Consider the following 23,976-nt stretch of genomic DNA (forward strand, 5'->3'; position numbering starts at 1 on the left):
AAGATGGCGGCTCCGCGCTCCGCCTCACGCAGCGCTCCTGCGCATGCGCGATACCGCCCCGCTCCCCGGGCTCCTCGCCGGAAGTGCCGGAGGAGGCGGACCGGGGAGGGGGAGGGACGGGCGTTTCCGGTTCCGGGTCAGCGGCTGCGGCCGGAGCAGGGGGGCCGCGGCTGTTGGTGCAGTGCCGGGGCGGCGCGGAGCGGCACGGGGACGGCCCGCCGCAGGTACAGGCCCCGCGGAGCCACGGGCGGCCCCGGAGATACCGGCTGCGGGGCGGGGCGGGGGGAAGCGGCGGATCGGGGGGAGCCTCCGTCGGCCCCGCCCCCACCCACCGGGCGGCACCGGGACGGGGAGGGGGGAGGGGCACCGAAATGGGGGCGGGGCGGGGCGGGCCCGTCCCTCAGCCCCGCAATGATGGGCCGCACCGCGCGCCCCTCCCCCACAGGCCGGGCCCATCCCCCCAGTAACGGGATCCCGCCCCGTCCGTCCCGCTTCATCCATCCCCCCCATGCTGTGTCCCCGTGTCAACCCCACGATACGTCCCCGTCTGTTTCCCCACCCCCCAACGCTCCCCTGTACCTCTCCATACAAAACGTGTCCCCTCCCCCCCCCAGGTGCCCCCTTCACGTTGTCCCCGTGTCACCTCCCCCCTCAGGACCCCCCCGCACTGTCCCCATGTCCCCATGTCTCCTCTCAGACCCCCCCAGTGTCCCCTCTCTCCATGGTCACTCCCGTGAAGTCCCCCCCTCTGTTTTATCACCTGTCACTCTGACACCCTTCTCCATTGCTACATTGTCCCCTCCCCGGTCACCTCCACACCCCGTATCATCCCCCCATACCCCATATAACCCCCCCACCTCATACCGCCCCAATACTCACCCCCCATCCTCCCACCCCTTGTCATACCCTGCATCGCCCTGTGCTGTCTCCCTTTTGCCTTTCACCTCCCACCGGGGGGTCCCTCTGCCCCCCCTGCCCCCCCCAAGCCGAGGACACAGCAGCGTTTCCTCCCCCCAGGCCAAGACCCGCAGCAGCGTCTTCCTCCCAGAGTTGGGTGGGGGGGGACTGGGGATGTCCCCTCACTGAGGACAACGCCATCCCCTCCCGCCCGCTGCCGCTGCCCCCCCCACAGCCAGGGGGCGACCTTGGAGGACTGCAGCCATCGGGCACCCCGATCCCGTGATGTCGGCGAAGTGGAGGGTACTGGGCAAGGCCGGCCAAAAAAAAATGATTAACTGAAACCAAAGTTATATAAATCCCGGCTTTCTAACGGTAAAATCCTTCCCTGGGAGAGCGTTAAGGCCAAAGGATTGTTACAATCCCTTTGTCGAGGACAGACAGACAGACCCAAGATGGCTCAGGTAATGAGCCCCACTGCTCACACCCATACCCCAAGACCACTGCAGCCCCCGGGGCCCCCGACGTCCCCATTTTCGCCCCCCCATCTCCACCGCCACCCACCCATTAGCGATTAGGTCCTCGGTTAATTGATCTCCACTTTGGGATCGGGCTTGGGGTGCAGCGGGACGGCTCCTGCAGCTCGCCGGCCTCGTGTGTTGTTCTGCTTTCTTCTCTATCCCCCACCTCCCCCTCCTCATCCCCCCCCCCAAATCCAGGCGAGCCTGCTGGCATGCGAGGGGCTCTCCGGTGTCTGCCTAGTGCCCACGGTGGCCAGCAAGAAGATGATGCCGAAGCAGAGCTCGAAGCAGGCGGAGGGCAGGGAGCGGGGCAGCAGCCCTGATGTGCTGGTATGATGTGGGGGGAGTGGGTTGGGCGGTGCGACCCCCTACCGGTCCCTCTCAGGGTGGGGGGCGGCTCACTGTGGGGTTTTGGTTTTGCGGGCCAAGGCACTGCGTCAGGATGGGGAGAAATCCCGCAGCCGAAAGGAGGAGGAGACGGCGGAGGCGTCACAGCCCAAAAAGTCCATTAAAAAGGCAGGTTGGGGTTGGGGGGGAGGGCGGCGCACCCCTGGGTGAGGGGCTGTGGGACAGGGGGGCTGACGGGGCCGCCCCCCACCCTGCAGGTGGTGGTGATCAAGCAGAACTGCTCCTTCCAGCTGAGGATCCACAAGAACTTCATCTGTGAGCAGTGCTGCGGGGCGTTCCGCAGCAGTTACCACCTCAAGAGGCACATCCTCATCCACACCGGTAAGGGGAGCCCCCGGGTCATCCTCGGTGGGGTGGGGGCACCCCAAAATGATCCCCTATGCTCGGGGGGCAGCAGCACAGCACCTGCTGCTTGGGGGCACCCCAGGTCATCTGCAGCAGTGAGGGACACCCTGAAATATCTGAGAGGAGCAGGGAGCACCCAAAAGTACCCCCAGTGGTGAGAGGCACCATCTGCTGTGGTCAATGAGTACCCTGTGGTGAGGGGGTGCCTAAAAGCACAACCTTGTTGGGGTAAAGGGCACCCAAAGAGATGCCTGCAGTGGTGATGGGCTTCCCAAAAGCACCAGCTGGAATCCCGCAGTCGCTCTCATTGCGCTGAAACCTCCACACTGCTCTGGGTGCCCGAAACGTGCTCTCTCTGGGGGTGATGTGTTCCCTGAGCCACCCAGATGGGGCAGCCCAGAAAACCCCCTCACGTTGCTGCAGGCCACTCAATACCCAGCTCTGTGCCACCTTAATTACGTCCCGCAGCTCATTAGGGGGTGGAGGAGCCTGAGTAGGAGCAGCAGAGCTCCCAGCAGGGGGAGATGTGGGGCGGGGGGACGCGGGGTGACACGGGATGTGAGGCAGTGACAGAACACGGGATATGGGGTGGGGAAGGGAAACTGGGGAGGTGGAGCAGCAGGGCATGTGGGGCAGGTATGGGGACGGGGCACGGGGCCACGGGCTGCTCCTGGTGACGCCGTCCCCGTGCTCCCCCAGGTGAGAAGCCTTTTGGGTGCGACCAGTGCAGCATGAAGTTCATCCAGAAGTACCACATGGAAAGACACAAGAGGACGCATAGCGGAGAAAAGCCATACCAGTGTGAGCGCTGCATGCAGGTACGTGTGGGGGCATGGGCTGGGCACGGCGCCCACCCTGCCACGCTCCTCACCGCCCCCCCCCCCCCCCCCCCACCCCAGAGCTTCTCCCGCACAGACCGGCTGCTGCGACACAAACGCATGTGCCAAGGCTGCCAGACCAAAGGCCCCGAGGCGCAGCTGCTGCTGTAGGGCCGAGTGCTGGGAGGTGGCCGTGTCCCCCCACGCCGCCCCCGGACTTCCCGACCAGGTCCCGACACTGTACATAGGAGGCTGAGGATGAGCTGGAACCTTTCTCCCGTGCAGCGGCAGCAGTGGGGGAGGCTCTGCCCACCCCCTGCCTCCAGACCCCCTCAGCCCCTTCCCACCGCCGCCATTGCCTCGGGGTCGGCTCTGAGCACCTCCAGAGCGGCCCTCAGCCCGCAGGAAGGACGTGGGGTGGGGTGGAGCCCCCCCCTTCCACCCAACCCCCCCCATTTGGCAAGAAAAGAGAAGCAGAAGGCAGAACTCCCCCTTTTCCCCTCCCCAGGCTCTTGGGGCTGTGGTGCTTTTCCTTCTCGTTGCAGTTGTTCTTTTTGCCCTTTTCTGCGCCATTTCACCACGGTCACCTCTGCCTCTGGGGGGATGGGAGCCCCAAACCCATCCTGACTGGGGGCCCAAAAACCATCGCAGTGGGGCCAGGGAGAGCCTGGCAGCCCTACAGCTGAGAACTTACAGAGTCCACCCCTCTGTGAAGGAGTCCAGCAATGTCACTGTAGCCCCTCCCCACTCCCTGTTTGTCTCCCACCTGCCCCTAAAAGCAAACGGAACTGCTGGAAATGGCCAGGGGGGGCCGGGGGGGGGCAGCGGAAACTTCACCCCAAACTGAAACCTCACAGCAGGAGGAGCCGCGTTCCCACGGGTGGGGGTGGGAAGGGGCCCACAGCCCCACTAGTGTCCACTGCGGTGACCCTGTTATCGTACCCTGGCACTGCTGGGGGCTGGGGGGGCCCTCTGGGGACACGGGAACCCCCCTGGTGCAGCCATAGAGTCGGTCGATGTGGGGCAGGGTCACCCCAGGCCCCTCGGGGGCTTCATGAACTGCGGGGGAGACACGAAAGGGGAGTGAAGCCCCCTGCCCACACCGACACCCCCCCCCTCCACGCTGCCTGGAAAGCCCCACAGCTTCACTTTTCTGTTATTTTTGTTTTGTTTTGGGGGATTTGTTTTGTTTTTAATATACTTATTTTGCTATGGGGAAAGGGGAAGGACTTGGGGTGGGGAGTTGGGGCTGGGAGGTGAGGGGGGGGGCGTCACTTTTAAGCTGTAGTTTTTATAAGATGTCATAAAATCGTCTCTTTTTACCAGTAGTGGTGTCGGTCCTTGGTGGTGTTCGTTAGGGTATTTAAATAAATGTCATTCTCCTTTTCTACCCTTGGCTCTGCTTCTCGGTTTGGGGGGGGTCTCCACTGGTGTGCACCCCCCCCCACCTCCCCCAGCACCGTGGGGACGTTGTGGATTCACTGCAGGCTCCCGGCTGCACTGTCAGCCCCGAGGTAGTTGGGGTTGACGGTGGTGGTGGTCGCGCTCCTGAACAAAGGGTTGTCCTGGGGAGGGGGGGGACACACAGATGGGGTTGTACCGTGTCCCGGTTCCCCGTATCCCCCCGCTCCGCCCCGGGGTTGGGCGCTCACCTGATCCCACGTGGCGCGGAGCCGCTCCCGTTCGAAGCGCCGGAACTCGCGGCGGTCGTGGAGTTCCACGGAGACGCGGCCCCACGCGGCCACCAGCAGCAGCCCCGCGGCCGCCGCCGCCGCCACCACCGCCACCAGCAGCGAGGACTGCCGCAATGGAGCTGCGGGATGCGGTCAGTGCAATGCCAGACCCTCCCCCATCACCTGACCGGGGGGCACTGGGACCAGGAGCCCCCCAGCCCACTCTATGGGGTCCCACCCTATTGGGGTCCCACGAGTGCCAGAGGTCCCATAGGCACGGAGACCCACCCCTTAGGGTCTCTTGGCTGCCAGGAGTCCCTCCACCCATCCGTGGGGTCTTTTGGGTCCCAGGGTCCCTTGGGGTGCAGAGACCCCCGGCCGTGGGGTGCTTTATTGTTGGGGGTCTCACGGGATCACTGTGGTTTGGGGTCCCTGCGGGGTGTGGGCTCCCCCCCACACACACACTCACCCTCCTCAGCCCACACGGTGATGACGGTGTCCGCCCCCTCCTCGTCCTCACCGCCGTCCCCGCTCCCCACCATGAACACGAGGACGCGGCCGTCGGGGCTCAGCTCCCGGCACAGCGCGGCTCCGTGGGGCGCGGGCGGGGGCAGCACCCGCAGCGCCGTCCCGTTACACGCCTGGCTGCAGTTCCCCCGCCCGAACGCGGCGCAGTCCGCGCAGTCTCTGGGACGGAGGGACCCCCGTCAGGGCACCGCATCCCCGCAGCGTCCCGAGCCCATATCCCACCCCATCCGCGCTGCCCTCCCGTGTAACCCCACCCCTACAGCCGCCCCGCACCCCGTGAGACCCCGACCCATCCCAACGCCCCCCTGCCCCGCTCACCGCATCCTCTCGCACCGCCCGGCGCAGTTCGGGCATCGCTCGCACAACGCCCCGACGAACCCGCTCTGGCAGCGGCAGCGCCCGCACTCGCACCGTCCGTTCCCGCTGCACTCGGTGCCGTCCCGCACGCAGCCGTCCCGCGCCATGGGACACCCGCAGCCGCGGCCGCCGAACCCGGGCCGGCACCGGCAGCGCCCGCACACGCACTGACCCCGCTGCTCTCCTGGGGGCGGAGGGACAACGCGTGGGGATGGGGCGGGGGACAGCGAGGGGGGCACGAGGAGATTTGTGTGTGTGTGTGGGGGGGAGAGACGGGACCCGAAGGGTGGGACGGGATCCAGGGGAGGGGGCGGGACCCAGAAAACGCGACCCAGAAGGTGCGGGAAAGGATCCACGGCGTGAAACCCGAATTGGAGCTAAAGAACGGGACCAATGGGGTGGGGACGGGGACGGGACCCGGGGGATGGGACTCAACGGGATGGGATGGGACCTGCGACACTGGTGTAACCCACGGGATGGGACAGTGACAGTGGGGACAGGACCCCACAGGCGGGACACCCCACGGGACGGCAGTCCCCCCCCCCTCCCCTTGCGCCCCTCCCCACCTCCGCACGGCAGCCCGTCGTGCCGCTCGCACGCCCCCTCCTCGCACTGGCAGTAGCGGCCGCTCAGCCCGGGGGGGCACAGACAGGAGCCACAGACGCAGCGCCCCCTCCCGCTGCAGGGGGGGGCCGTGCTGTTCTGGGGCCGGCAGCCCCCCCCCGCCTCCTCCGGCCCTTCGCACTCACAGCGGCGACCACGGCGGCCGTTGGGGCACCTGGGGGATTTGAGGGTCACCCCACCTTAAGCCCAGTCCTTAAGCCCCCCATCTTGTCGACCCCCATACAACTCCCCAGAGCCGCAGCCCACCGCACCGCTCCCCCCCCCCTTTCATTTCATCCTACTCCATAAGCCCTGTTACACCCCATATTGCCCCCCTACCCCACTTCCTCCACCCATTTCCCCCACCCCACCCTTTGCTCACCCCTTTCCCCCCACCCACCATTCATCCTCCACCCACTTCCCTATCTCACCCCATTTCCCCCTACCCCCCCCTCCCCACCTGCAGACGCCACACTCCAGGTCCCCTCCCCTGCAGAGGGCGGCCCCCTCCCGCCGCTGGGCGCAGGGACAGGAGCAGGGGGCGTTCAGCAGCAGGGTCAGCTCCTCGGGGACCCCCACCACCCGCAGCCCCACGCGCTGGGGGGGGCCCAGGCACTTGTCTGCCCTCACCCGCACTGTGAAGGTTACCTGGGGACACGGAGGGGGGGGGAAAGGAGAACACGTGTGGGGTGGGGGTACCCTCAGTAAGGGGGCACCCGCAATGTGGGGACATTTGAGGTTTGGGGACATCCACGACCACCGGGACCACAGGGACTCCCCCCCGCCCCCCCGCCCCCCATCTCCACCTCCTGATTGATGCCCACTCCGGTGCAGCGGGCGCTGTGGGGCTGTGGGGGGCCGTGGGGGTCGCCGCAGTGGGGCTGGATGCTGAGGCTGAGCCCGGGGGGCAGCGCTGAGTGCCGCAGTTCCACCGTGGAGGTCAGGCTCTGGGGATACCCACCACTGCGTCACCACAACAGTCACCTCCCCACTGCCCCATGGACCCCACGGCCCGTCTGTGTCCCACCCCACCACCCCCAGTGCCCCCCACGGCCCCCTGCGCCCATGTTCTCAATGCCTCCCTCATTTGACTGCATCCCCGACATCCCTAATGCCCCCGACGTCCACAGGGACCCTCAGACCCCCACTCCCTTCCACACCCCATGTCCCCAACATTCCCAATGCCCCTCATGCCCCCAAAGTCACTCAGTCCCCCTCCCATGTCCCCCCACCTCGTAGGCGTCAGTGATGAGCTGCACCACGTTGCTGGAGTCCTCCCGCAGTTCCCCCACTACAGCTCCAGGGATGAGGCGGCTCAACTCCTGGGTGGGGGACAACACAACGTCACCCCCCCTACCCGCCATGGCCCCATAACCTTCCCCCCTGCCCCCCTCACCCTGTACACAGGCACCACGGGCGCAGTGACGGCGAAGATGGGCAGAATGTCGGCGGCCGACAGCACCTGGGCCAGGTGTCCCACTGACGGGTAATCCTATGGGGTGAGCATCGCGGCCCCATTGCAAACCGCAGCCCTGCCTGCGCCCCACACCCCCGCAGATCCCAGACCCACATAGAGGTGGCTGCTGCTGTACTCGCCGTGCACGTCCAGGTGGCAGCGGCCGTCACAGGGTCGCGCGATGCCCCCCAGGCGCCCGTCCCCCGCAGTGTGGAACGTGTCGTCTGACGCAAAGAGAAGCAGCCGCCTCACGGGGCGCCACCCGATGTGCTCCTGGGTGGGGAGAGGGGGGGGATTACCCCACATAACCAACACATCCCACCGCCCCCCCGTGTCACTGCAACCTGCAGCCTGCTCTGCCCCCACATCACAAACATCCGCCACCCCAATATCCGCTGGGATTCCAACATCCCTCCATGTCCTCAATGACCCCCATGTCCCCCCACATCCCCCAGTGCCCCCACTCTGCCCCATCTCTTGCACACACGTGTGCACACACCCATCCTCTTGCACCCACCTTGTCTCTTGCACCTGCACAATCCCTCGCACACCCCCCTGCACCCTCCTGATCCCTTGCACGTATTCATCCTTTTGCACTTGCACAACCCCTGGCACGCCCCCTCCCCTTACACAGCTCTGCTCCCTGCATGCACCCTCTTGCACACACACACTCTTGAGGACACATCCACCCTCTTGCACGCACCATCTCTCACACAACCCTGCTCTGGTGCACACCCGCACTCAGCCCCTTGCACACCCGTTCCCTTTGCACATCCCTGCTCCCTTACACACACCCCGTCCCTCGCACACCCACCTGGCACACCGCCACCTGCACAATGGCATCGAAGCCGCCCTCGGGCGCATCCATGTTGGCTGAGACGCGCTGGCTGCGCACGCGGCGCTGGAACTCGGCGCTGTCGTTGGTGAGGGGCAGCAGGTGGCGGAAAGCAGCGGGGGGGGCGCAGGGCTCCGCAGCGGGACAGGGGCTGCGCTGGGGGGTCACGGCTGAGAAGGGCAGCAGGGGTTTGTCCACGAAGGAGCCGAAGCCTGGGGACGGGGTTGGGGGTCAGGAGTTGGGATCGTGGATGGGACGTTGGGGGCAGTGTGGGGTATTGGGGCTGGGCGTTGGGGGTCAGGAGTTGGGGTTAGCGGTGCGTATTGGGGTGGAGGGTGGGATGCTGGGGGCAGTGTGGGGCATTGGGGTGGGTGTTGGGGTGGGGTCAGGGGGTGGGGGTGGGCTGAGCGTGGCACCGATGCGCGCGGCGCTGGACGCGTTGTGCAGGGCGTGCAGCAGCTCGGTGCCCAGGCGCTGCAGCAGCTGCAGGTCATCGCGCATGGAGTAGGACAGGTCCAGCAGGAAGTAAAGGTCCACCGGTACCGCCCGCGCCCGCCGGAACCGCACAGCAAAGCTCAGCTCCTCACCTGCAGGACAGTGTCAGAGCCCCTCACGACCCCCCCCCTCCCCATTTTCATCCATCCCCTCTCCCCTCTGCTGCTCTCTCCCCCCATTCCCTCACTCCATCTCAGTGTGTTCCCCCTCCTACCCCTCCCTCTCCCCATTCATCCCTTCCTCCATCTCTCCATCTCTCCCTCTTTCCGTCTCCCCACCTCCCCATGTTCTCCCCATCTCCCCCCCACTCCCTTCACCTTTCCCCACCCACTCCCCCATCTCCCCTCCATCTCCCCTCCCTTCATCCCCATCCATTCCTCCACCCCCTCCCTTCCTCCTTCCCACTCTCCCCAACCACTCCCCCATCCCCATTTCCTCCCCATCTCCCCACTATCCCTCCATCCCCATCTCCCCTCCATCCCTCCCCTCTGCCTCTCCCCCCCTCACCAGCCCTCAGCTCCATCTCCACACTATGGGGCCTCAGCTGCCCCCCGCCGTCCCCCCTCTCTGTGTCCCTCAGGACCCGCAGACTCCCATGGGGATCCACGATGGCTCCGGGGGGGCACCCGGCGCGCTCCAGGGCTTCCCGTGGGGCACAGCGCGACGTCTCCATCTGTGCCCCCCCTGGGAATTCCTGCAGGAACGGAACCGGCACGGGAGGATGGGGGTGGGGGGGCAGCGCCTGTCACCCTGTGCCCCAAACCCGGCAGGAGCCCCACACCCCCCCAACCTCCTGCCCCCAAACCCCACGCCCCTACTCCATCCATTCCCTGCACACCGCACCCATCGCCCCACACCCTCCCATCCCTGTGGGGCCTCGTGTCCCCCAGCTGCAGCCCCCCCACCCAACCCCGGTGCTGTTTGTCTCTGTGGTTTCGCTGCTTCCTGGTGACACCAGCAGTGTCGGGGAGGGGGTGCGGTGGGGGGGCAGCCCAGGCCGGGGGCTCCCACGGGATGGGGGCAATGGGGATTATGGGGGCAGGGGGGACTATGGGACCTACGGTGACCCCTGGGGACAGTGGGGGCCCCGTGGCACAGTGGGGTCAATGGAACAGTGAGGTCCCCATGGATGCTGAGTGTCCCACGGGACGTGGTGACCCTCCCCTCCCAGGCACCTCCAGTATCCACCCCCATGTCACCGTGTAACCCCACACCTCAGCACTGCCCCCCACCCCCCAAATCAAAGGGTTGCCCCTGGGACACAGGGGGGGGGAACTTCATCTGCCCCCATTGGATGGGGTGGATGTGAACCCCTCTCACAGTTGGGATCCCAGGAGAAGGTTCTGGGAGAGCACAGGAAGGGGGGTGGGTGGTGGGGGGGGGTCTTGGGAGCTCTAAGAGAGGGTCCTGTGGGGGTCACGGGTTGGGGGGGGGACACAGGAGGGGTCCTGGGGGAGAACCTAGGGCAGTCCTGAGGGGGGAAAAGGGGAGTGATGGGAGAAGATCCCAGAGAGGGTCCTGGGGGTGTTCCTAAAGAGACTGGGATTCCTGTGGGCCCCGGGGGGGGGGTCCTGGACTCTGGGGAGGTCCCGGAGGGTCCCAAAGGGGTCTCGAGTCCTCGGGGGGGTCCCAGAGGGTGATTCTGGGGGGATCTCAGAGAAGATTCTGGGATGGTCCCCGGGGTGGTGCTGAGGAAGGCAAAGGGGGATGGAGAGGTGGGGAGAGAGGGGTCCCATGGGATGGGCCAGAAGGGTGTCCCTGGGGGGGGGAGTGCTGGGGGTCCCACGGGAAGATCTGGATGGTGGTCCCGGGGGGGTCACGAGGGTGACCCGTGGGGAGGTCCCAAAAGGATTCCCAGGGGGGAGCTCATGGGAAGGTCCCTGGGGAAGGAGCCGAGGGTGTCCCAGGACGGGGGGGGGTCCCAGAGGGTGTCCCACGGGGGAGTCCCGCCCCCCCCCTCAGCCTCCCGCACTCACCGGCTCCTCGCACCACGCGCACCGCGGGTGGGAGCTGATGCACTCCTCGCAGGACGCCTGCGGGCGGCACGACCCTGCCGGGAGAGGGGGGGTGGGGGGTCAGGATGTCCATGGGGGGGACGCCACTATCCCCCTCTATTCCCACCCCTCACCTTCTGCCCCCCTCGGAGCCGCCCGCATCATCATCATCATCAGCAGCAGGAGCAGCAGCAGGAGCCCCCCCCGGCCCATCGCCCAGCGCTGCCCGATGGAGGAGGCGGTTATGGGGCACCCCGGGCGGGGCGGGGCCGAATAGGGAAGTACGGGGCGGGGGGGGGACACGGGGTGTCTAGGTGGTTTAGGGCGGAATGGGGCGCGGGGAGACATGGGCGATTATAGAAAGGCATGGGGGGACGTGGAGGAGTATTGGGGGCTGTGGGGAGCCCACGGGGAGGCCCGGGAGGACAATGAGGGGTACAGGTGGTGTGGGGGGAGATGAGGGGCACGGTGGGCACGTGGGGGGAGTAGGGCGGGGTGTGGGGCTATAGGGGGCATGGGGGGGGGGGGCACAGAAGGTATGTGGGGATGGGGGCACAGGGCCGCGGGGGCTGCGAGGGACATAACGGGGTGCGGGACGGGGATGGGGGGGTGCAGGCGGGGGGGAGGACGCGGAGCGCTGCGGGGTCCCGAGGTCGGGGAGGAGCGGCGCTGACTCGGAGCGCCCCCTCGCGGCCACTCGCCCTTAAGGGGTGACCCCCGGGGTGACACCACGATGTCGGGGGGGGGGGTCATAGGCCGCCCCCTCCTGCCCCCGTGACCCCACGGAGTAGCTCCATGTGCCCCCCCCCCGATGATCCCGTTGTCTCCAGGGAGGTTTCCCCACTCCCCCATTATCCCCAATGCCCCGGGGGTGCCCCCTGTCCGCCATTATTCGGGGGGGGCTGCCCTGTCCCCGAGCACCACGCGTTCCCCCTTTGTTTCCATCACTTTATTTTGCAAAAATAGAAAAGCCCCGACCCCCCCCCCCCGGGATGGGGGGGCTGTAAACATGGCGGCGGGGCCCCCCCCCGAGGGGAGGCAGCTCGGGCACAATGGGGGAGGAGAGCGGCAGGGGAGATGTAAACGCAAAGGAAATAAATAACGGGGGGGAGGGGGAGGGAAGTTGGCTGCCGTGGGGGCACTCCGGTGTAGTCTGTAACAGACTGGCCCCCGAGCCCCAGGAATGGGGGGGTGGGAGGGGTTGCTCCAGCACTGGGCGGGGGGGGAGGCAAAAAGACCTACCCACCCAAACCCAGTGGGGCTGTTGGTAACAGATAGGAGGGGGGGGGGGGGGCAATCTGGTCCCGGGGGCAACTGGGGCGCCCCCCATTGTAAGTTGCCCTGGGAAGGAAGACAGGGGGACAGACGACAGGGCCCCCTCCGCATTGCGTTATCCTATGGCTTAGGAACCCCCCCACGAATGGGGGAGTGGTAGTGGGGGGAGCATCGCATGCTCCCCCCTCTTTGGTCTCTATAGTGTTCTGTGCCCGAGGGGGAGGGGGGTGGTGGGAGGAACGGGAGACGGGGAGGAGTTGTGCCACCCCCTCCACCCCACCAGCATAGAAAAGCAGAACCCAGGAGCCCCCCCCCACGACCCCCCACTTTATATCTATATAAAATCACCCAGCAATAAAAATGCGGCCCCACCTCGTACAGCGACTGGGGGGGGGGAGGGGGGCAGTCCAACCTGCATCCCCCGAACACCCCCAAACTGGGGGGGGGCTGAGCGGGATACACCCCCCCTCCCCCCACCTCATCTCGAATAAATAAGGGCAGGGGGTGACCCCAGCGGGCGTTCAGTTGCGGGGGGCGATTTCTGTCCATCGCTGCCCCCCCCTCCCGAAGCACTTTGGCATGAAGCTGAGGTGGGAGCACACGGGGGGGGGCCCAGCTTAAGGCATCAGCGGCATCGCGGGGACCATCCCCCGCTCCGGGCAGCTCCATCAGTCTGCGGAGCCCCCCCATAAGCAGAGCGCTGCGGGAGTTGGGGGGGGGGGCTGGAAGGCAGCCGAGGGGGGGGGTCCTCCCCCGGCCTAGGGCGAAGCAGGGGCTGCGGAGGGGTCCGGGGGGGGGGATTCCTCCTCGAACATCTCGGGGTTCTCCAGCATCTCCTGGATGAGCGGCGGCATCGAGCCCGGGATCTCCATCTTCAGTGTGATCACACGCTCTGCGCCTGCGGGGTGCGGGGGCTCCGGTCACCTCACATCACCCCCCCAAAACCCATCCCCAACCCTCGAGCTCCATTCCCGCCCTGTCCCTGTACGCTCTCCCCGTAAGATTTTCATTCCTCCCCATAAAATGAACCTCCTCCCCCCCCCAGCACCCCCATGCAGCCTTCCCCCCCTCTCCCCTTCCCTCTACAAGCAGCACCGTGAGGAACCCCGGGCTTTGGGGGGGGGGGGTGGCCACCTGTAAGTTCCCCACCCCCCAGCCCTATGATGGTTCCCCCCTCAGGTCCCCGCTGCCAGGATCCCCCCCCTCCCTCCTTCCATCGCCCCCCCCGCCCCCCAGGTCACCCCGCACCCTTGGTGCTGATGCCGCGCAGATCCGTGATCTTCATCAGCATCTTGGGGAACATGTGCGGCTTCGACGGCCGCCGCCGCCTCGCGTAAACCCGCAGCGCCTCCAGCAGCGGCTCCTGCAGTTTGTCCACCTTGTCGGGCTGCTCCAGGTCCTGCCGGTCTGGGGGTGGGGCAGAGGGGGGGTCACAGCCAGCCCCACATTCGGCAGCCCCACAACGCCCCCAGCCCCCATAGCCCCCATAGCCCCGCCTTCTCCCCCCCAGCTCCCACCCCCCCAATCCCGTCCCGCTGCCCCCACCCCCGCAGATGAGGCAGATGGCGCTGAGCAGCCCCGTCTCAGCATCGTCCATCTCCAGCGGCAGCAGCTGCCCCGCGAAGGCGAACACCAGGTCTGTGAGCGGCCCGAAGCCGGCGTTGTGCATCTGCGTGCGGTTCAGCGTCAGCCCGTCCGAGAAGGTCATGGTGTCCTGCTCGGGGGTGTAGCGCGTGCAGATCCGCAGCATCTATGGGGAGACAACGGGGGGGGGGCTCAGCACTGAGCTCTGTGCACCCCACATCGCGCCCCACATCTCCTCCCAGCGCACCAGGATGTCCAGGCAGGCGGCTTTGAGCAGCGTGATCTGGTCTGCGATGCTGAGTGCGGTGAAGCCGGGCAGGCGCTTGGCGAACTCCACGATCTTGATGATGCATTTGGTGGCCAATTCACTGAACTTGTCCCACAGCCCCGGGTCCAACTGCACGCGGTGCTGAGCGCTCGAGCTCTGTGGGGGGGGGGAGGGTGGACTATCAGACCCACAGTGAGACCCACAGCGACACAGTGAGACCCACAGCGACACAGTGAGACCCACAGCGACACAGTGAGACCCACAGCCTTACAGCGTGCCCCACAGCCCCCCCAGTTCCCCCCTGCACTCACCATGGTGTATTTGCCCAGCTGACATAGAGATGGGAATGTCTCCTGGTGCGCCCTGCTGACCTTCTGGATCAGCTCCTCCAGCGCCGGGCTCAGCTCGGGGCCATCAGCTGCCTCCTCCTTTACCTCCTTCTTCTTCTTATTGCGGTCATTGCGCACGGCTGTGGGGGGGACACCGTGGGGCAGCAGCATCCAGTGGGACCCCTCAGCATCCCTCCCATAGGGCTCCCCATGTCGGTGCTGCCGCCACCCCCAAGTCACAGCTCCATGCTGGGGGTGCTCCAGTAGTGCCCCCTGCTCCCATCCCTTCCCCAGGCGGTGCTTCCTCCCCCCCGGGGCGCAGGGACAGGATACGGCAGCAGCAGGATATCCACATATAGCACAGTGTGATGGGGAGACACACAGGGGGTGGCCCCGCGCTGCCCTCCAACCACAACGAGGGGTTGAGCACACACTGCCCCATCCCCAGGGAGTGTGGGGACACCCGGACGGCCCCAAAGTGTCTGAGATTGGGGACACCCAAATAGAGTGGGGACAGCCATCCCAAAGCTCCCCATCCAATGCTCACAGCTGGGCACAGCCTGGAGGGCTGAGGGTGGCAGGGGACAGCACAGAGGGCACATGGATGAGGCTGCAGCCCCCCATTGTAAGTGGCATCATAAGGGAAGAGGCAGAGCCCCCCAACACACACACACCTTCCTTGGACATGCCGACGTCGAAGCACTTCTGCAGGCGGCAGTACTGGCAGCGGTTGCGCGTCACCTTGTTGATCAGGCAGTTCTTGTCTCGGTGACACGTGTACACCATGTTCTTCTGGATGCTGCGGCGGAAGAAGCCCTGCGACCAGGGGGGGCAGAGAAACAGGGTGATGTGATGAGGGGGTGGGAAGGAGGTGCATGGGAGCAGGTACATGGCAGCAGGTACACGGGATAAGGCCATGCCCCCCTGCAGTGCCCACCTTGCAGCCCTCGCAGGCGCTGACACCATAGTGGTACCCCGAGGATTTGTCCTGGCAGACGAAGCAGGGTTTGTAGATCCGTGGCAGTGGTGGTGGGGAGGGGGGGCTGGGCACGATCTCCTCGGAGCTGGTGCTCTGAGTCTCAGCACCTGGGGGGGGCACAACGTGATGCCCCTCCCCATACAGCACCCCCACCCCAGAGAGCCCCCCCCAGCCCCACGGCGCAGCAGGTCAGGAAGTCAGGGGGGATGGGACACACTGAGGGATGCAGCAGTGCCAACCCTACAGTGCCAACCACAGACAGACCTGGGGGTCCAGAGACCCCCCTGTGCCCCCCGCAGCCATCTGAGTCCTGGGCAGGAAGCGCTTTGGGGGGGGGGGGGGGTTGTGTGAGTGTGTTTTTCAGCACGTGTGTGTGTGTGTGTGTGTGTGTGTGTAATGCTGAGTGTGCGCATTAAGAAAAGGAAGGGCCGGAACTGCCGAAGCAGACACAGCTCAGCCTGGCTTCGGTCTTGGCCCCCCCCACATTCCTGCTGTGCGCCGCCCCCCCCCCTAGACCTTCACTTTTGGGGGCACTAATTCAAGTCCATGGCGGGGGGGGGAGGGGGGGGGGAACCTCCTGCCCCGCCGCCAACCCTGCCATGTTGCCCGACGAACAAACAGCCAGCGCCCCGCCCCACCGCCCCAATCCCGAAAACCACAGCCGAAGCGCAGGCACGCACGCACAACCGCTGCTGCACGCCCCCGCGCAGGCGCTTGTGCCCCACCGGGGGGGCCGCAAGGCCGGGGGCGGGGGCGCCTCAGGGGGGTCCTGCCATTGGGGGGGGGGATTCCGAGGAGGGGCAGCCATTGGGGGGGGGGGGGGGGGCGGAGGGAGGGCGTCTGATTCCGGGGGGGGGGGGGGGCGGTTCTGTTTCTTGGCGGGGGGATCCTGACTCCTGGGGGGGCATTTCCAAGGTCTCCTACTTCTGTACAGGTCTTACACTCCATGGGGTTCTGCTTCAAGAGGGGGGGGCTCTCTATGGGCATCCTCCCCATCTCGGACAGCGTACAGCGGTGGCACAGAGCGCTGGGCTCTTCGTGCCTCAGTTTCCCCCCTTTATTCCAGGCAGTCCCCACATCGTCTCTCCCCTCTCCCCCCACTTCAGGTGCAGGCGAGGTGGGGGGCAGCCCCATAGGAGTTAACACCATACAGGGCTCAATGTCATACGGGACCACCGGGATCCCCCCCATCACCAGCACAGCCTGCAGGGTGGCAATGGGGCCCCCTCCCCAACAGCAGACCCCAAAAGGGGCTCTGCACCCCCATCCCAATGGCCGGGTGTGTGTCCCATATGGGTGTGCTCACAGCCCACACCCCCCCACCCCGCCCCACACACCCCCACTCGCACACCCCACATTTCCACACCCTCCCACATCACACACACACACACAACCGGTTTCCACACCCCCCGCACGTCACGTCAGACCCGGTCACACACACACACACACACTCAGTGTCACAGCCTCACTCACACCCCATCACTGTCACCCTCACGGTGACACACAGCCCCTCACACACACACACGTGTGACACGAGTCTCATGCACACAACACACACACTGAGCAGCAGCTCACACTCATTGCACACACAGCCCCGTTGTGGACACACAACTACTCACACTCAGGTCACCCCTCACAGCGCTCACACTTCACACACACTCACGCCTGGCACACCCGCAGCTCACACTCACACACTGCGCAGTGTTACACACACACACACAACTCTCACACTCACACACACACACTGACGGGCACACAGCGCCGCTCACACTCACATCTGTCCCTCACTCACACTCCCATTCTCACACACTCACACACACACACTCACGCTCTCACACACTCACGCTCTCACACACTCACGCTCTCACACACTCACGCTCTCACACTCTCCCCCCGCACTGACTCACCCCGCCCCGCCCCAGCTCTGAATCACGGCCCCGGGCGGCCCCGCGGGCCCGGGCGGCCCCGCACCAACGCGACGGGACGGGACGGGACAGGACGGCTCCCGCTACGACCCCCACGGGGCGGACCCGTCCCCCACACCCCCCCTCTATAACCGCTGCCCGAACCCACGGCGCTCAGACCCCCCAAATCTGCGCGACCCGCACCGCCCGGGTCTCGAACCCGCGGCTCAAAGCCCCGACCCGGCTCAACCCCGACCCGGTTCGGCTCAGCCCCGAACCCCGCGGCCGCCCCCCTCCATCGCAGCTCCCTCCGCCCCGTCCCTCCCGTCGGGTCCCGACCCGGCCCCATCCATCTCCGCCGCTCCGCTCCCCGCTCTGCCCCCCTCCCCGTCCCGCCCCGTCCCGTCCCGTCCCGTTCCCGGTTCGCACCGTGCGTGACGGTTCCGGTCCAGGCGCACGGCAGAGCCCCGCAGCGCGGCCCGTAGCGCGGCGCGCAGCCCGGCGCGCAGCCCGCTTTGCGCGGCGTGCAGGCCCCGCGGTTGGTCACGTCGTGCAGCCGCCGCGGGACCGGCAGCGCCTCCACGCAGTCGAACATCGTCCCGCGGAACCACCGGAGCCACGCGGCGCGGGACGGGCCCGCGGCGGCTGCGGCCCCAACCGGGCACGGCCCCGCCACGGCGGAGTGCCGCGGAGAGAACGCCCCGGGGTGGGGATACGGGGACGGGGGGGTGGGGACGGGGAGGGGGCGGGGAGGAAAAGAGGGGGGCCGGGGACGGGACGGAGCGGGAACAGATCTCTACGAAATGGGACGGGAGGCGGGGGCGTCGGGACGGGGACGGGGACGGGGACGGGGATGGGATGGGGAATGGGGACGGGGACGGGATGGGGGGACGGGGACTAGGGATGGGGATGGGGATAGGGATAGGGATGGGATGGGGTCGGGGACGGGGACGGAGATTGGGATTGGGATAGAATGGGGATGGGGATGGGGATGGGAACGGGGGAACGTTGGGGTGGGATGGGGATGGGGATGGGATGGGGATGGAGATGGAGATGGAGATGGGGACGGGGGGACGTGAGGCTATGGGGACATCGGGACGACGACAGAGGGACTCAGGGACGTGGACGTGGGGACGGGGAGACGCGGGGATAAGCAGGGACACGGGGACGAGGGGAAAGGGACGCGGGTGGCAGCGACGCGGACACGGGGGGACGCGGAATGCGGGGACACAACGTGGGACACGGAGAGGAGGGAACGTGGGGGGACACGGACAGGGGGGCACAGCGTGGAACGAAGGTTTGGGGACACGCAGGGACGCCGGCACGGGGGGCGTGGGGACATCACAGACACGGTGTGACACGGCTGTAGGGATGCGCGGTGTGACACGGGGACACAAGGGGAGGACACGGGAAAGGACCATCAGACGCGCTGTGACGTGGGGACACGCGGGCACGGAGGAGGGCACGGATGCGGTGCACAGCGCTGAGTCCCACTCGTGTCCTCCTGCTGCCCGCTGCCCTCAGTGCGCGTCCCCCGCGTGTCCCGGTGCACCGCACGGCTTCCCGTGTCACTGCGTGATGTTACATGATGTTGCACGGCGTTGCACGGCGTTGCACGGCACTCACACCTTGCCGTGCGGTCTCACAGCTCCAGGCTGGACGCGGCGTCCTGCAGCTCCGCGGTTTGCACGGCGTTGCACGGCGTTGCACGGCGTTGCTTTGCACAGCTCCGTGCAGCGTTGCAGTGCACGCCTCCATCGCGGCCGTCACACGGTTTTGCACAGCGTGGCACGCCTGTGCACACCCCCAGCCCCGGGGTGTGGCGGGATGGCGGGGGGGCTGTGCTGGGGCCCCGCTGCTGCAGCGCAGAACAAAGCCCCCATTGAGCTCAGGCGTTTCCACCCCAATTTTTTTCCATGATCGCATTCCCCCCTCACCCCCCGCCTGGGGAAGGGGGGGGGGGTGTGTGCAGGGAGGGGCGCCCCATGCGTGCCTCACACACGTGTGTGCACAGGGCTCACGCCTGCACGGGGCTGGTGCTCTGCTTGCACACGTGTGCCCGCATTGGCACGGACGCGGTTGTGCGGGGCTGCCCCGCGTCCAGTGTTTCACCCCCCCCCCGTGCCCACCCACCCCTATGGCCCCTGTGTCCCCTTCCCTCATGTCTCTGCCCCATGTCCTCAATGTTCCTTCTGTCCCCATATCCCCCGTGGTGTCCCCGTGTCTCTCCATGTCCCCGTCTTCCGTGTCTCCAATTATACCTGAAGTCCCCACGGCCCTTCATATCCCCCCATATCCTTCATATCCCCCCCATATCCTCCATATCCCCCATATCCCCCCCGTATCCCACATATCCCCCCGTCTCCATCACTCCACACTTTATTGTCCCCACGTCCCGCTCCCCCTCCCAGGGGCGCCCCGCGTGGAGGGGTCACACGAGGACGATGGGGTGGAGGATGGGATGAAGGGGGTGGGGACAGCAGCCTCCCTGCCCGGCCGCGTGCACGCGTGGGCACACCCACGTGAACCCCCCCGCGCTGCTATCACCCCCCCCCCCCAATACTGAGCCCCCCCCACTGAGCCGGCTTTGGGCTATAAATACATAAATACCGGCGGGGCACGCGGGGGGGGGGTGGGAGGCAGCACCATGGGGCTGGCGTGGCATGGACAGCGGCTGCACAACCCCCCCTGTCCCCTGTGCGCTCCCCCAGAGTTCCAAAAACCCCTGCTCCACCCCCACATATTGCCTCCCCCCTGTTTGCCCCCCCCCCCCCCTGTTGCCCCCCCTCCCTTCTTGCTACCCCGGGTCCACCTCCCCTGTTTGTTTTTTTTCCCCCCCCCTTCTGTCACACCCATAATTGCGCCATGCCCCTATTGCCACTCCTTCCTGCTGCACCCCCCGACGGTCCCCCCCTGCTGCCCCCTCCCGGCTAGCCCCCCCTCGGTCCCCCTCCCTTTTCCCCCCCTTCTGTCACAACCCCATATTGTGCCGCCCTTACTGCCGCCTCTTCCCCTGCTGCCCCCCCCCCTGCTGCGCCCCACCTCCCTTGTCCCCTCCCGTGGTCTAGCCCCCCTCGGCTGCTGCGCCATCCTCCACTGTTGTTCCCCCCCCCGGCTGCCGTTCTCCCTGTTGCCCCCCCCCCCGTCCGTTCCCGGTGCTGTTCCCCCTCGGGGTCTGCCCCCAGTCCCCCCCCGCCCCGCCGCCCCCGGCCCCGCATCAAGTGACGGCCCCCCCCCAACCCCACCCCGTGGGCAGGTGAGTGAGGGAAACCGAGGCACGGGGCGGAGGGGGGGGATTTGCACGAGAACCGGGGCGTTTGGTTCAGGATGCGCATTTGTACGAGGGCCGGGGCAGCTGCGCGGCTTCTGGGGGCAGATGCACGAGGTGTTTGCCCCGGGCTGGGGTATTTGCACGAGGACCGGGGCAATTGCACGGCGCCGGGCAAGGCCCCTTCACGTGACGTGCGCCAAGATGGCGGCGCCCATGGCGGTGATGGGCGGAAGCGGAAGTGGGCGTGCGGAAGTGGGTGTGCGGAGGCGGCGGGGCGCGCCGCCGCTTCCCCCATTGAGGAGCAGGTGGGGCTGGGGGGGCTGTTGGGCGGTATATGGGGCGATATATGGGGCGATATATGGGGCTCTGTGAGGCGCTATGAGGGTTTGGGGGGGTGTCTCTGTGGGGGTGCGGGGAGATGCTGTGTGTGCGGGCGGGGAGGGGGGGGGTGTCTCTTTTAGGGTCTCTTTGATGTGCTTTGGGTTTTGGGCGCTCTGTGGGGCTGCGTGTGTCCTGTGGGGCTGTATATGGCACTGAGGGGTGAGGAGCGTCTGTGGGGCCAGGAGGGGTTCGATGGGTGGGAGCCGCGCTGTGGGAGCGGCCCCTCTGTGGGGCAGGAATAGGAGAGAGGTTCTAGGGATACGTGGGGCTGAGTGTGGGGCCGGGCTGGGTCAGTGTGTGAGGCGTGTAGGGCTGGGGGGACATATAGAGACCAGGTTGGGAACCTGCACAGGGGACACGTAGGGCTGAGCTGGTGGCTGGTATGTGGGGTCAGCGAGGGCAACGTGTAGGGCTGCAGTGTTGGGGATCAGTGCAGGGGATGGTTGGGGCTGAGGTGGGAGTCAGGGCTGGGTGTGTGTGGGGAGGGGGATGTGTGGGGCAAGCTGCAGGGATGACAAGGGCAACGTGGGGTCTCTGTGGGCTGTGGAACCCACAGGGCCGCCCTGCCCTCCATCTCCCTGGCCCTGCTCCCTCTGTCTGCTGACCCCCCGCCCGTGTCCCGCAGCCCCGTGATGCCCGGCCCCACGCCATGCTGCTCGCTGCCTACACATCCCTGGCTGTGCTGCTGGCGGCCGCGCTGGGCCTGGAGCTGTTCTCCCGCCGCACGTCCAGCCCCGCCACCAACCCGGCCTTCGCCCGCTTCCAGCAGCGCTTCCTGCGCGCCTACCTGCCCGCGCTGGCGGCCGACTGGCTGCAGGGCCCCTACCTGTACAAGCTGTACCACCACTACCACTTCGTGGAGGGGCAGATCGCCATCCTCTATGTCTGCGGCTTCGCCTCGGCCGTGCTGCTGGGCCCCCCCGCCGTCTCGCTGGTGGATCGCCTGGGCCGACGCGCGTCCTGCGTGCTGTTCTCGCTGAGCTGCGCCGCCTGCTGCCTCACCAAGCTGTCCCGGGACTACCTGGTGCTGGCTGCCGGCCGCGTGCTGGGCGGGCTGGCCACCGCGCTGCTCTTCTCTGCCTATGAGGCATGGTACGTGCATGAGCACGTGGAGCGGCACGACTTCCCCGCTGAGTGGCTGGCCGGCACCTTCGCGCGGGTGGCGTTCTGGAACAATGTGCTGGCCGTGGGGGCTGGCGTGGTGGCCACGGCCCTGGCTGAGTGGCTGGGGATGGGCCCGGTGGCTCCGTTCGTGGCGGCCATCCCGCTGCTGGCGATGGCGGCCGTGCTGGCACTGAAGGACTGGGAGGAGAACCACGGGCCGCCGCGCGCGCTGGCCAAGACATGCGGGGATGGGCTGCGCTGCCTGCTGGCCGACGGGCGCGTGCTGCTGCTGGGCACCGTGCAGGCGCTGTTCGAGAGCGTCGTCTACATCTTCATCTTCCTCTGGACGCCGGTGCTGGACCCACACGGGCCGCCGCTGGGCATCGTCTTCTCCAGCTTCATGGCAGCCAGCATGCTGGGCTCGGCGCTGCAGCGCGTGGCCGTGTCGGCGCGGTACCGCCTGCAGCCCGTGCACCTGCTGGCGCTGGCCGTGCTGCTGGCCTTCCTCTCGCTTTTCATGCTCACGTTTTCAACCGTGCCCGGGCAGGAGAGACCGTCTGAGTCCTTCCTGGCCTTTCTGCTGCTGGAGCTGGCCTGTGGGCTCTACTTCCCCTCCATGGGTTTTCTGCGGCGCAAAGTGATCCCTGAGAAGGAGCGTGCCGGCGTGCTGCACTGGTTCCGAGTGCCGCTCAACCTGCTGGCCTGCCTGGGGCTGCTGCTGCTGCACGGCAGTGACCATCGCAGCGGCACACGCAGCATCTTTGCTCTGTGTGCTGCGCTGATGCTGCTGGCGCTGCTCGCCGTCGGCCGCCTCTTCACTGTTGGCCGCCATGACCCAGAGCTGCGGCTGCCGCCCCCCCAGGGACCCCCCGAGAGCCCTGAGCTGTGAGAGTGGTGCTGGTGGTGGTGGGGAAGTATGGCACAGTGGGAGCAGTGCATACCTCTGCAGCTATTTATGCTCTGTAAAGGAAATAAAGTGTTTCCGTAGATCCCCCACCTTTTCTGAGGGGGAGGGAATAAGGTGGCATTTGACATTTGCTGTTTGGCACCGTGTTTTCATGCCATCCACGTTCAGCACCACAATGGGGCACTGCAGCCCCCAGGCCCTCAATGAGTGCCCATGTACAGGGTGGGTGTCCCCCTGCTGCCTGGGGTCACACGTGTGCCCCCCCCCCCCCCCCACGGTGTTTGTTGCGGGGGGGGTGACCTCATGGCAGTGCAGACTTTGCTCATCACTGCCCAAAGCACCAGGAACGTCAGTGCTGGGTGTGCAGCACTGTACCCCATTGTGTGGGGGTCCCTGCAGCCCTAAATGTGGTGAATAATGGGAACTGGGGACCTGTGGGACCTGAAATGGAAGACTGAGGGCCCTTGCAGGCCCTCTGGGGGGGAATCTGCAGCCCCATAGTGTCCCAGCCCTGCACACAGAGGGGACGTGCAGAGCCCCATGGCTGCGCTCCAGCCATCACCCACTGCACAGACTCCCACGGGACCCTTAGAGGCCCTCTCACTCCTCCAGACCCCCTCCGTGCTCCTCAGAACCCCACTAGGAGCCCCTCAGGATCCCAGAATGGTTCCCTCCATATCCCACCGGACCCTCTGCAGCCCTGGGCATCACTAGGTGACCCCACCCACCAGGAACCCTTCCACACCCCGCAGCTCCAGAAACACCCCAGTGGGTGGAACAAATACAACTTTACTGTGTTGTTGCTGTTTTTTTGGTTTTTTTTTTACATAAAACAACCCCAAAAAAAACAGGCTGTTTAACCAGCACATTCCCACCCCCACCCCACCACAATCCCATCCTGTTCCTATTCCCACCGCTATCCCCATCCCAATCTGGTCTTACCCCCCCCATCCCATTCCTATTCCCATCCCATCCCAGCTCCCCCCCATCCCATCCCATCCCATCCCATCCCATCCCATCCCATCCCATCCCATCCCATCCCAT

The 23,976-nt window shown here is 66.6% G+C and overlaps 4 protein-coding genes across 10 annotated transcripts; 2 read left to right on the plus strand and 2 right to left on the minus strand.

The window, feature by feature from the left end:
- The first annotated feature begins 11 nt into the window (after window positions 1–11).
- ZNF740 (zinc finger protein 740) lies at window positions 12–3,459 on the plus strand. Of its 4 annotated transcripts, XM_015850380.2 has the most exons (7): window positions 12–224; window positions 1,018–1,040; window positions 1,101–1,200; window positions 1,617–1,748; window positions 1,842–1,934; window positions 2,024–2,989; window positions 3,071–3,459. In XM_015850380.2, the coding sequence occupies exons 3-6, from the start codon at window positions 1,183–1,185 to the stop codon at window positions 2,327–2,329; spliced, it is 549 nt and encodes a 182-aa protein (XP_015705866.1). In that variant the 5' UTR covers window positions 12–224; window positions 1,018–1,040; window positions 1,101–1,182; the 3' UTR covers window positions 2,330–2,989; window positions 3,071–3,459. The 4 variants fall into 4 exon arrangements, with proteins under 4 accessions (XP_015705866.1, XP_015705865.1, XP_015705862.1 ...); XM_015850379.2 differs by having other exon boundaries at window positions 111–224; window positions 1,018–1,200; window positions 1,848–1,934; window positions 2,057–2,989; XM_015850376.2 differs by having other exon boundaries at window positions 113–224; window positions 1,018–1,361.
- A 29-nt stretch (window positions 3,460–3,488) lies between these two features.
- Window positions 3,489–11,258, minus strand: ITGB7 (integrin subunit beta 7). 4 transcript variants are annotated; one of them, XM_015850358.2, is made up of 15 exons: window positions 11,065–11,250; window positions 10,913–10,986; window positions 9,444–9,630; window positions 8,858–9,028; window positions 8,421–8,653; window positions 7,721–7,879; window positions 7,547–7,642; window positions 7,383–7,472; window positions 6,957–7,097; window positions 6,611–6,798; window positions 6,114–6,325; window positions 5,509–5,731; window positions 5,132–5,349; window positions 4,642–4,802; window positions 3,489–4,554 (listed from the first exon to the last, which is right to left on the minus strand). In XM_015850358.2, exons 1-15 carry the CDS (start codon window positions 11,141–11,143, stop codon window positions 4,468–4,470), a joined length of 2,319 nt encoding a protein of 772 aa, XP_015705844.1. In that variant the 5' UTR covers window positions 11,144–11,250; the 3' UTR covers window positions 3,489–4,467. The 4 variants fall into 4 exon arrangements, with proteins under 4 accessions (XP_015705844.1, XP_015705845.1, XP_015705846.1 ...); XM_015850359.2 differs by lacking the exon at window positions 7,547–7,642 and having other exon boundaries at window positions 11,065–11,253; XM_015850360.2 differs by lacking the exon at window positions 6,957–7,097 and having other exon boundaries at window positions 11,065–11,253.
- An 835-nt stretch (window positions 11,259–12,093) lies between these two features.
- Window positions 12,094–17,982, minus strand: RARG (retinoic acid receptor gamma). Its single transcript, XM_015850402.2, has 8 exons — window positions 17,699–17,982; window positions 15,324–15,472; window positions 15,061–15,202; window positions 14,369–14,526; window positions 14,037–14,213; window positions 13,751–13,955; window positions 13,454–13,612; window positions 12,094–13,103 (listed from the first exon to the last, which is right to left on the minus strand). Exons 1-8 carry the CDS (start codon window positions 17,862–17,864, stop codon window positions 12,964–12,966), a joined length of 1,296 nt encoding a protein of 431 aa, XP_015705888.1. The 5' UTR covers window positions 17,865–17,982; the 3' UTR covers window positions 12,094–12,963.
- Window positions 17,983–20,519: 2,537 nt separating this feature from the next.
- MFSD5 (major facilitator superfamily domain containing 5) lies at window positions 20,520–23,059 on the plus strand. The gene is made up of 2 exons (XM_015850403.2): window positions 20,520–20,845; window positions 21,547–23,059. Exons 1-2 carry the CDS (start codon window positions 20,597–20,599, stop codon window positions 22,912–22,914), a joined length of 1,617 nt encoding a protein of 538 aa, XP_015705889.1. The 5' UTR covers window positions 20,520–20,596; the 3' UTR covers window positions 22,915–23,059.
- The last annotated feature ends 917 nt before the right edge of the window (window positions 23,060–23,976 follow it).

This window comes from Coturnix japonica, unplaced genomic scaffold (genome assembly GCF_001577835.2).
Source record: "Coturnix japonica isolate 7356 unplaced genomic scaffold, Coturnix japonica 2.1 chrUnrandom339, whole genome shotgun sequence".
Taxonomy (NCBI): Eukaryota; Metazoa; Chordata; class Aves; order Galliformes; family Phasianidae; genus Coturnix; species Coturnix japonica.

Excerpts from the sequence above, each read along its gene's own strand:
- ZNF740 (XM_015850380.2), top strand. Across the intron at positions 1,749-1,841 it reads GCAGCAGCCCTGATGTGCTG|GCCAAGGCACTGCGTCAGGA; the intron begins GTATGATGTGGG and ends TTGGTTTTGCGG. Across the intron at positions 1,935-2,023 it reads CCAAAAAGTCCATTAAAAAG|GTGGTGGTGATCAAGCAGAA; the intron begins GCAGGTTGGGGT and ends CCCACCCTGCAG.
- ITGB7 (XM_015850358.2), bottom strand. The coding sequence starts at position 11,143 with ATGGGCCGGGGGGGGCTCCTGCTGCTGCTCCTGCTGCTGATGATGATG. Across the intron at positions 5,350-5,508 it reads GGGCGGTGCGAGAGGATGCG|AGACTGCGCGGACTGCGCCG; the intron begins GTGAGCGGGGCA and ends CCTCCGTCCCAG. Across the intron at positions 4,803-5,131 it reads CACCGTGTGGGCTGAGGAGG|CTCCATTGCGGCAGTCCTCG; the intron begins GTGAGTGTGTGT and ends CGCATCCCGCAG.
- RARG (XM_015850402.2), bottom strand. The coding sequence starts at position 17,864 with ATGTTCGACTGCGTGGAGGCGCTGCCGGTCCCGCGGCGGCTGCACGAC. Across the intron at positions 14,527-15,060 it reads CGTCGGCATGTCCAAGGAAG|CCGTGCGCAATGACCGCAAT; the intron begins GTGTGTGTGTGT and ends TCCCCCCCACAG. Across the intron at positions 13,613-13,750 it reads CATCTGCCTCATCTGCGGGG|ACCGGCAGGACCTGGAGCAG; the intron begins GTGGGGGCAGCG and ends CCCCACCCCCAG.
- MFSD5 (XM_015850403.2), top strand. The coding sequence starts at position 20,597 with ATGCGCATTTGTACGAGGGCCGGGGCAGCTGCGCGGCTTCTGGGGGCA. Across the intron at positions 20,846-21,546 it reads CTTCCCCCATTGAGGAGCAG|CCCCGTGATGCCCGGCCCCA; the intron begins GTGGGGCTGGGG and ends CGTGTCCCGCAG.